General features: G+C 37.2%; 3 protein-coding genes and 1 pseudogene across 3 annotated transcripts; 1 reads left to right on the top strand and 3 right to left on the bottom strand.

Annotated features, from left to right (window-relative positions):
• Nucleotides 1–352: 352 nt before the first annotated feature.
• LOC127148990 (F-box/kelch-repeat protein At3g23880-like) lies at nt 353–3,881 on the bottom strand. The gene is made up of 3 exons (XM_051083430.1): nt 3,850–3,881; nt 3,443–3,684; nt 353–2,261 (listed from the first exon to the last, which is right to left on the bottom strand). Exons 1-3 carry the CDS (start codon nt 3,879–3,881, stop codon nt 1,120–1,122), a joined length of 1,416 nt encoding a protein of 471 aa, XP_050939387.1. The 3' UTR covers nt 353–1,119.
• Nucleotides 3,882–3,905: 24 nt separating this feature from the next.
• On the bottom strand, nt 3,906–5,887 carry LOC127148991 (uncharacterized; annotated as a pseudogene).
• Nucleotides 5,888–6,216: 329 nt separating this feature from the next.
• On the bottom strand, nt 6,217–7,583 carry LOC127148992 (serine/threonine-protein phosphatase 7 long form homolog). Its single transcript, XM_051083431.1, has 3 exons — nt 7,411–7,583; nt 6,404–7,199; nt 6,217–6,323 (listed from the first exon to the last, which is right to left on the bottom strand). The coding sequence occupies exons 1-3, from the start codon at nt 7,581–7,583 to the stop codon at nt 6,297–6,299; spliced, it is 996 nt and encodes a 331-aa protein (XP_050939388.1). The 3' UTR covers nt 6,217–6,296.
• Nucleotides 7,584–9,275: 1,692 nt separating this feature from the next.
• Nucleotides 9,276–10,513, top strand: LOC127148993 (serine/threonine-protein phosphatase 7 long form homolog). Its single transcript, XM_051083432.1, has 3 exons — nt 9,276–9,589; nt 9,671–10,225; nt 10,307–10,513. Exons 2-3 carry the CDS (start codon nt 9,857–9,859, stop codon nt 10,511–10,513), a joined length of 576 nt encoding a protein of 191 aa, XP_050939389.1. The 5' UTR covers nt 9,276–9,589; nt 9,671–9,856.
• The last annotated feature ends 261 nt before the right edge of the window (nt 10,514–10,774 follow it).

The following is a 10,774-nucleotide window of genomic DNA, read 5'->3' on the forward strand; positions in this document are numbered from 1 at the left end:
TATAGAGAATTAGTGGTAGATAATGGTCTGTGGTGGATGTGCAGAAGATGAAATGGGTTAATAATATATATAATAATAGGGATTATTTATTTTTGTCATCATCAATTTCTTGAAAATTGCTTCATTTCAAAATTCCTTTTCCTTTGGGATTTTATCAAAACTAAAATTTGGATTTTGAATTATAATATTACGTATTGTACATTTTAAATTTTCTATTTGCTTCATTAATTACTATTTAGGCTATTTAAATTTCAAAAATTAACATGTATAGTCAAATTTAATTAAAGACTACTTAATATTACAATTATACTAAAATTTAATATTAGAGACGTGGAGGAAAGACTTTAGTCTGTTTGAACATCCAAAAGCAAATTATTCCAAATTTATATTACTACTTAATGATCACAATAGCCGTGAACACAAAACATAATGAAGTTCTGCAAATATAGTCATCTGTTAAGCATAAAAAGTGATGAAATGAAACATAACATTTCCCATATGACTCATGGAGAATCTGAAACACCAATCGAGTTCTCTTGTGGTAGGAGCCACACAAATTTAGTTGGAGTACAAGTGCCACTAACAAATGAAGCGCAGTCGATGAGGGTAACGCCATCCTCCTCCAAACACAAACACAGTACAATTTCATACAATTGCAACTTGCCAGTTTTACCATTTTTGTTGCAGCGGATGCCGGGCTCCGTTTTCGTTATCTTTTGAATAGGGGTTATGATGTCTTGGATTACAAGGTCTTTTGAGCTTAGAGGGTTGTGCCCGACGGCGTTTAAGATTGCCAACATATCAAATTGTTTCCGAAGATTCAAAGAAATTTAGAAATATTGAAATAAGCTAAAAAGAAGGTTCTGAATATTTTCCATGAGAGTCCCATTCATGTTCCCAAAATAAGCTAAAACCAGTTGCCTCACTTCTTGTTTCAATGAGTTGTGATGGCTCCACTCACCCCACCACCCAACACTTTGCTATTCATTTGATCCTACAACCCTAAACCATTTACCCCAAAACAAACAAATCTTCTCCTTTTATTCCCTTTTTCCAAAAATAATGATAAAACTCATATCACTCAAACAACATGACTTACAATAGTGAAGCCCGAAAATACTAAAAAGCATAATTGATCATATCTCTTCCTCCTTCCACAGATACCAAACTCTTAATGAAAAGATCAGTAGCTTCGAACCTGTTAGGTTTTGTATAAGTTACTTCCCCTTCTATTGGGAGCTTTTTGAACCGATGAGTTTTAGTGTTATACATAATGACATGTCCTTCACTGGACTCCATTAACAGTTCTTCAGAGCTTACAAACAACAATGGGTGTTCAATTCCAAGAGTAGGATCAATCGTCAATAGCTTCGACCACGAAACAACACTAGATTCATTCTTCTCCATCTCCCAAATGTCAATATTTTTCTCATTACTTTCAAATGGATAAACAAAAAGAACCATGGATCTATTCAAAACCCCTAAACTTGTTTTATGCTTTTTGTCATCGTAACTCTCCGGTACTGAAATTTTACTAAAAACCTCTTGACTCATGTCGAATGTTACAATATGGTCCGCTTCGAAAATACTTGATTCACCGTGTCCCCAAAAATAAAATGTTCCTTCGTGATACATATCAAAGTGAGGTGTGCAATGCGCATCGCCACAAAATGGAGGAGCTTCAATTTCCCTCCATTTATCTTTGCTCAAATCATAAATTTCCACTCTCATATGTGGACACATCACCATCGTTGAATATCCCCGAAAACTCACAATTCTAACAACTTTGAAATCGTTAGATTTTGCATCATACCCGAATCCGATAGAAAATGGTACTGCAGAGTAAGAGTAAGGATCATAAGAACCAGTACGGAAGATAAGAATTGAGGGCGGAAGTTTACGAGACTGTTTAGTCATAGGATTAACAAGGAAAGCATCGTCACAATCAGTAAGACAAACTAAGCCGTGAGAATGGCCACAAATTTCTAAAAGTGGATCGATCTCTTGGAATGGCAAATTGATGTTCATAATAGATAGGGATCGATCGAAAGAAAATTTGAGGATGGAGAACACAAGTTCTTGTTCTCTAGAGCTGTTGGTGAGGGCACGTTTGATGAGAACATGTTTATGGGAAAATGAATTTAAGAGATGTTTTGTTACAAATTTAGGATTGTCGATAAGAGCATACCAGGATTTGCAAACAGACTTGAATCGCAGAAGAGATTCTGGTGGAAGCTTGGATAGAATTTCAATCACCGTGTCTGAAACCACCATTATTGTTGTGTTTAGGATGGAAATATTAACAATAAGAGAAAAGAGCAAAACAGAGAAAAAGCAATTAAAAGGATGGCGTTGGTATGTTTAAACAAGAGAGGGAAATTGATCGAAAATAAAATAATGGGATTATGGGCAAGAATAGAATATAGTATAAATTAGTTTTAGATACCATGAAGAATGGTGAGCCATGCAAACAATGGTTATGGTCTGCCGTAGAGATGGAGATCTGACAAAATGTAGAGGATAACCTGTCTTTAGGGGTTTTTTTCCTTTCATGTTTGGTTTCTTAGTTGGGCTGCCATATTTGTCTGAACGGACTTTTTGGTTTTTTTTTTTTTCATATTTGGTTTCTTAGTTGGGCTGCCATATTCGGCTGGAGGGCTTTTCTTTTTCCATTAAAAATTTAGGGTTATTATAATAGATAGCAATTTTTAGAATAATTATCACGACTTTTAATCCTAGCTAATAATCGAATTTAATATACTGTCTTACTAGTAGTCTAAATTTGCTATTTTTTCACATCTTTTTCTGAAAATGGTGTGTTAGTTAGTACAAATTTCATTAAAATTATTTAATTTGGAAAAAAAAAGGAACAAAAATTGAATATTCACAAACCATAAAAATGTTTCAAAGTTCTGCAAGGATACAATGAAAACATCATAACATCTATTGGGTGGTCAAAACCAGTGCAAATTCAAAGAAAAGGAAGAGAAACCTGGAGCTGGAGCACAAAAGAATATATTCTTAGCTCTAAGCTGATTCAGTAGAAATTGTATCCATTTGCCCAAATTTGATCTTCAACATCTTTTCTCCAACTAACTCACATCTAAACGAATTATATTAGTCTATAAGTTATTGCCAACTCTCTGGTATCTTCAAAAGGCATTGATTCATGAGTATCGGAATCACAGAAGAAAAGTCACACTTCACAAAATTTCAACAATAAAGACAACATTCATCTACTAGGAGACATCATACCTCACATCAAGATTGATAATTTATTTGGAACAGATTCAAAATGTGGTGGGTTTCATATTAGGATTGTGGTTTTAAATAGTGTTACATGCAGTAAAATGAGATCATATCTCCCCTGTGCCTATTAAGAGTTAAAATGTTGCAGTATCTAAAGGAAAAAATCGAAAAGTATAAATCAAAGAGAGTATACCTCTCTCTCCAGTGTGATGACTACGAACGGCTGAGAGAGATTGATGGATGAGGAGCGAAACTAGAAAGACGATGAGCGACACGCGGCCACTCGATGTAGCGGTGGTGGAGAACGACGAACGACGGAGAATGGCGAGTGAGTTTATGTCTTTTATAAAGAAGGACGGAGAAGAACCCAAAACAACGGAGAACGGCGGTGGTACAGAGCAATAGAGATTTATCTGTCTTTGACCTTTTTTTTTTCTTTAAGATATAAAATGGGTAAAGTGAGATTTGTTATAATTCGAAACAAATTGCAGGAAAGATTTTGGAATGATATGAGATTTGAGATAAAAATGAATTTTAGAAAACTCATTATAATTTATTGTTTCAAATAAGCATTGATTTATTTGAAATTAAATGGTTGACAAAATGCTGTTGATTTGTTGACTATGAGCCATTGATTTTCATCCACGTATAAAACATTCAAGTAAGATTGAGCTTCAACTTGATTCAGTTGCTTTGTATGTGACCCTCTCAACCTATAATTTGCTCCCTCTCCAAACATTCATATTCCTCAAACAACACATTCGTGATAATAAAAAAAAGAAAAAACAAACATCAACACTTTGTTTTTAAGTGAAAAAAGAAAAAAAAAATCTTTTGGACACTTGGAAATGACTCTAATATTACTGGTCTCTTGAAAGGTCTCTCCAGCCATTCCATCCGTCGACAACGACATCGATCATATACGTTTTAGAGAATACGACAGTGCACAAGTGCCCAAGCACGACCAAGCCACACCTTCCCAGCGCCACTATTGGTGCAATTGATGAAAGCAAAACCAATTTCCTCACTTCTTGTTTGCCTTCCCTGAGTTGTGATGGCTCCACTCACCCCACCACGCAACACTTCCTTTGGTATTGATTTGATCCTACAACCCTGAACCATTTACCCAAAACAAACAAATCTTCTCCTTTTAATCCCTTCTTTAGAAATGATGATTACATAGAAGATGAAATCAATGGATCATTGAATGAAATGTCTTTGAAGTAATGCCCTCTTTTGTCATCATAAAGTGTGGCTTGAGGTCCATAAAATCCACATCCATAAAAAGTAGCTTCGTCTCCTGCAATTCGATATGCAATTGCTTGTCCTCCAACAATCTTTAGAATTGCGTCGATAGTTGTGTTATTTTCCCCAAAAAGAATAGGGGTATTTTGTAGAAATATGGTATTTTTTGAAATTATTGACAAAAATAGGGTGAGGTGAAAAGAAATTGCAAAAATAGGGTGATTGGGCAAAATATTGTCAAAAATAGAGTGAATTTGGAATTTTTGGAAGGAAATCGTGTATGAGGTACACGATTTACCATGAATTCGTGTACCTCATACACGACTTGCATGGAAGTCGTGTACGGGGTACACGACTTCCACATCAGCTTGGACTTGTTGACCGTCCAACGTGGCAAGAAGTCGTGTACCGGGTACAAGACTTCTTTGCTTTAATAGTATGTTGTTATTTTTATTATTATTACTACTATTATTATGTTTACTGTTGTTATTTTTATTATTATTATCATTATTAGTATTATTGTAATTATTATTATTATTGTTATTATTATTAGTATTATTATTTTTATCAATATTATTATTATTGAATGACGTTTATGTTTAGCAAATACTTGTGTTAGTTTCCTTTATGAAGATTTTAATATAATTTCGGTGTAAACAATATGTTATAAATTTCAATTGAATCCAGATAAATTGTTTGTGTACTAAATGTGTAAGTTTTCAAGAGTTTATAGTCAAATTTCTTAGTAAAAAACTACCATACTTATAAAAAGGTTAGACATTTAAAAAATTAATTAACAATGTCTTATACATTTTTAATTAAAATTAACAAGAATTCAAAATTAATTTACAAACTTTTAATTATCCTCATCACCCTCTACGACATCATCGCCTTGCCGTCGTCGTCTACGTCGCATGCGTCTACGATCTGTGTCAGCAACAGTAAGTCGTCGAGTCTGTTGAATAATGTGATCTACGCGCTCTGTGGTTCTATCACATATTTGCCCTAAAGCTTCTATATCGTGTTCCACGGAGAAAGTTTGTACTTCGTCAACAAAATCATACTGAAAGATTGCAAGTAATACAAACCAAATTATTGTTTTATTTTGATTAAATGTATAAAACAAAGCATATTAAATCCTTACCATGCAATGATAGAAAGCTCCCTCTTGGGTGATAAAGCGTCTGGTAATCGACCTATACCAAACAAAATAGTTCTCTGATACCGTCGGTTCGCTTGTAGTAGGTGCTTCAACCCGAAAATCATATCGCGAATTCCACACTCCGAAATGTTCCGCATGAATCCGACGCCAATCTTGATCATGTTTACCCCTTAAATCTATTTGATGCAACCTCTGATCTGTGTAGCTAATCGCTGGTGGCGTTTGCAACATATTAAACTGTCGCAATACGCGATCTGGTTGATGTTTCTCGACCAGATGGAAACAAATCAATGGACCCACGTAAGTCCAAACCGCTTGACCACTGATCTGTGTAGCTAATCGCTGGTGGCGTTTGCAACATATTAAACTGTCGCAATACGCGATCTGGTTGATGTTTCTCGACCAGATGGAAACAAATCAATGGACCCACGTAAGTCCAAACCGCTTAACCACTCTGACATCTAACAGGAAGCGATGCCATAATGTCGGGCGTGTATGGTGTCCAATTAATCTATTCAAAAAACAAACGTCAGTAGTCAACAAAAAATAAAATTATAGAACATTTGGTTAATATTTAACCTGAGACCGACTCAGCCGATCAAATGTCCATCGATATATGAGCAACATGTTCCCTGACTGTTCAGATGCAGCTTGAACACCGCTCCATCTAATTTGTGAAATAAACAATTAATAAATTATAGATAGTGCAAATTCTATTAAAAAAACAACATATATATTAAATAGTACCTGAAACTCAAAGGTCGACCATCTGAATGCTGCAACGTTCTCTGTGGAGCTATAATGGAGAATCTGTCGTATGCCCATACTTAACATCAATGGGCCAGCGATCTCTAAGGACTGTGCATTACTCGCTCGACAGAGTTCCCTATATAACCATGCGAGAGTCGCAGCGCCCCACGCATACGTACCGGCCTGGTCAAAATCAAATAAGAATTGAAGAAACATACAGTGGACCAAGTTGTTTGACTTATCAGCGAAAAGAAAGCCCCCAATCAACTGCATGATGTAGGCACGAGCATATCTCTGAACGCTCACAATATCAGCATCTGGTGGCAATTCTTCGAACTGTTCTGCCAACCACGGAAGACTCAATCGCTGACCTTTCATGTCAGGCGATACGACTCCCAAGTAATCATTGCAGATAAGCATCCAATTATACCTTAATGATCCTGTTAGAGGCTCCCCATCCACTGGCAACTCCCACTGTACTGCAACATCCTGCAGGGTGATCGTGCACTCCCCACATGGCATATGAAATGTGTGGGTCTCTGGTCTCCAACGCTCGACCAATGCAGTAATTAAATGCCAATCTAACTGCATGAACCCAACCTGGGAAACCCCGAGGAATCCAGTAGCCTCTAAGTAGGGTGCAATACGCTGGTCGAAGGGGATGGTGCGCTGAGACGCTGCCTCTCTCCTCCGACAACTCAAGACGACGGTGGAGGAGGTATCCCATATGCTCTGTGATCTATGGGTCGCCTGTAGATATAGATGGCTATCATCAACTGGACCAGGATCCATTCTGCAAATAATATAAAAAATAATGTCATTAATTACACGAAGAAGAAAAGCAAGATCATTATGTAATTGCAGTAAAACAAAAGTATACATTAAACTCTAATTTACATTTATTATGAAAGTATACCCAAATGTATATATAAAAATACAGAAGTAGTTCATTAAAGCTTTCTGAAATTACATAGAAGCATTTACATCATAAAATCCTATAATACATCCTAAGATTAGTGTCTTGAAGAAGAAGATGCACGTTGAGGACAGATACGTCTGTTGTGTCCTTCGACTTTACAGATAGTGCATCTGAGTGATTGACCAGACTCTTTCCAATCCATTTCATTATGGATCCTTGTTGTTCTCGGTCGACTGGGTCCTTTAAGTAAGTCTGCATTTGGGCGAACTTCGGTGAATGACAACTCAGGCCAATAATCTGGGTGTTGGATTGGATGGAATCGACCGGCATAACATTGTTTGAAGTTCGACAACAAGTAGCATTCATCAATGTATGCTGCATACATCAAGTGCATGTAATTACAAACTGCAATTACATGGGAGCATGGTATCTTAAAAGATTGCCACTTGTTGCACGAACAGGTCCCTTCCATCAAACTCACAACCTGTGTGTGCTGGCCTTTATATGGAGAAATCATACTCATATCCGTGTGAACCTCAAACGTCTGGGTTTCTCTATCAATGGATTTCACTGAATGTGCAGAAGCCCGTGTTTCCCATTTTTTTTAGCTTTTTCATCGCATATTCTGTATTTTGAACGCCGAAGAGCTGAGATAAGTGAAGCAGTTGACCGTGGCGAAATTTATACAGAATATGCGATGAAAAAGCTAAAAAAATGGGAAACACGGGCTTCTGCACATTCAGTGACATCCATTGATAGAGAAACCCAGACGTTTGAGGTTCACACGGGTATGAGTATGATTTCTCCATATAAAGGCCAGCACACACAGGTTGTGAGTTTGATGGAAGGGACCTGTTCGTGCAACAAGTGGCAATCTTTTAAGATACCATGCTCCCATGTAATTGCAGTTTGTAATTACATGCACTTGACGTATGCAGCATACATTGATGAATGCTACTTGTTGTCGAACTTCAAACAATGTTATGCCGGTCGATTCCATCCAATCCAACACCCAGATTATTGGCCTGAGTTGTCATTCACCGAAGTTCGCCCAAATGCAGATTTACTTAAAGGACCCGGTCGACCGAGAACAACAAGGATCCATAATGAAATGGATTGGAAAGAGTCTGATCAATCACTCAGATGCACTATCTGTAAAGTCGAAGGACACAACAGACGTACCTGTCCTCAACGTGCATCTTCTTCTTCAAGACACTAATCTTAGGATGTATTATAGGATTTTATGATGTAATTGTTTGATGATGCAATTGTTTGATGTAAATGCTTCTATGTAATTTCAGAAAGCTTTAATGAACTACTTCTGTATTTTTATATATACATTTGGGTATACTTTCATAATAAATGTAAATTAGGGTTTAATGTATACTTTTGTTTTACTGCAATTACATAATGGTCTTGCTTTTTTTCTTCGTGTAATTAATGACATTATTTTTTATATTATTTGCAGAATGGATCCTGGTCCAGTTGATGATAGCCATCTATATCTACAGGCGACCCATAGATCACAGAGCATATGGGATACCTCCTCCACCGTCGTCTTGAGTTGTCGGAGGAGAGAGGCAGCGTCTCAGCGCACCATCCCCTTCGACCAGCGTATTGCACCCTACTTAGAGGCTGCTGGATTCCTCGGGGTTTCCCAGGTTGGGTTCATGCAGTTAGATTGGCATTTAATTACTGCATTGGTCGAGCGTTGGAGACCAGAGACCCACACATTTCATATGCCATGTGGGGAGTGCACGATCACCCTGCAGGATGTTGCAGTACAGTTGGGGTTGCCAGTGGATGAGGAGCCTCTAACAGGATCATTAAGGTATAATTGGATGCTTATCTGCAATGATTACTTGGGAGTCGTACCGCCTGACATGAAAGGTCAGCGATTGAGTCTTCCGTGGTTGGCAGAACAGTTCGAAGAATTGCCACCAGATGCTGATATTGTGAGCGTTCAGAGATATGCTCGTGCCTACATCATGCAGTTGATTGGGGGCTTTCTTTTCGCTGATAAGTCAAACAACTTGGTCCACTGTATGTTTCTTCAATTCTTATTTGATTTTGACCAGGCCGGTACGTATGCGTGGGGCGCTGCGACTCTCGCATGGTTATATAGGGAACTCTGTCGAGCGAGTAATGCACAGTCCTTAGAGATCGCTGGCCCATTGATGTTAAGTATGGGCATACGACAGATTCTCCATTATAGCTCCACAGAGAACGTTGCAGCATTCAGATGGTCGACCTTTGAGTTTCAGGTACTATTTAATATATATGTTGTTTTTTTTAATAGAATTTGCACTATCTATAATTTATTAATTGTTTATTTCACAAATTAGATGGAGCGGTGTTCAAGCTGCATCTGAACAGTCAGGGAACATGTTGCTCATATATCGATGGACATTTGATCGGCTGAGTCGGTCTCAGGTTAAATATTAACCAAATGTTCTATAATTTTATTTTTTGTTGACTACTGACGTTTGTTTTTTGAATAGATTAATTGGACACCATACACGCCCGACATTATGGCATCGCTTCCTGTTAGATGTCAGAGTGGTCAAGCGGTTTGGACTTACGTGGGTCCATTGATTTGTTTCCATCTGGTCGAGAAACATCAACCAGATCGCGTATTGCGACAGTTTAATATGTTGCAAACGCCACCAGCGATTAGCTACACAGATCAGAGGTTGCATCAAATAGATTTAAGGGGTAAACATGATCAAGATTGGCGTCGGATTCATGCGGAACATATCGGAGTGTGGAATTCGCGATATGATTTTCGGGTTGAAGCACCTACTACAAGCGAACCGACGGTATCAGAGAACTATTTTGTTTGGTATAGGTCGATTACCAGACGCTTTATCACCCAAGAGGGAGCTTTCTATCATTGCATGGTAAGGATTTAATATGCTTTGTTTTATACATTTAATCAAAATAAAACAATAATTTGGTTTGTATTACTTGCAATCTTTCAGTATGATTTTGTTGACGAAGTACAAACTTTCTCCGTGGAACACGATATAGAAGCTTTAGGGCAAATATGTGATAGAACCACAGAGCGCGTAGATCACATTATTCAACAGACTCGACGACTTACTGTTGCTGACACAGATCGTAGACGCATGCGACGTAGACGACGACGGCAAGGCGATGATGTCGTAGAGGGTGATGAGGATAATTAAAAGTTTGTAAATTAATTTTGAATTCTTGTTAATTTTAATTAAAAATGTATAAGACATTGTTAATTAATTTTTTAAATGTCTAACCTTTTTATAAGTATGGTAGTTTTTTACTAAGAAATTTGACTATAAACTCTTGAAAACTTACACATTTAGTACACAAACAATTTATCTGGATTCAATTGAAATTTATAACATATTGTTTACACCGAAATTATATTAAAATCTTCATAAAGGAAACTAACACAAGTATTTGCTAAACAT

The sequence above is a fragment of the Cucumis melo genome, chromosome 4 (genome assembly GCF_025177605.1).
Source record: "Cucumis melo cultivar AY chromosome 4, USDA_Cmelo_AY_1.0, whole genome shotgun sequence".
NCBI classification, from domain to species: Eukaryota; Viridiplantae; Streptophyta; class Magnoliopsida; order Cucurbitales; family Cucurbitaceae; genus Cucumis; species Cucumis melo.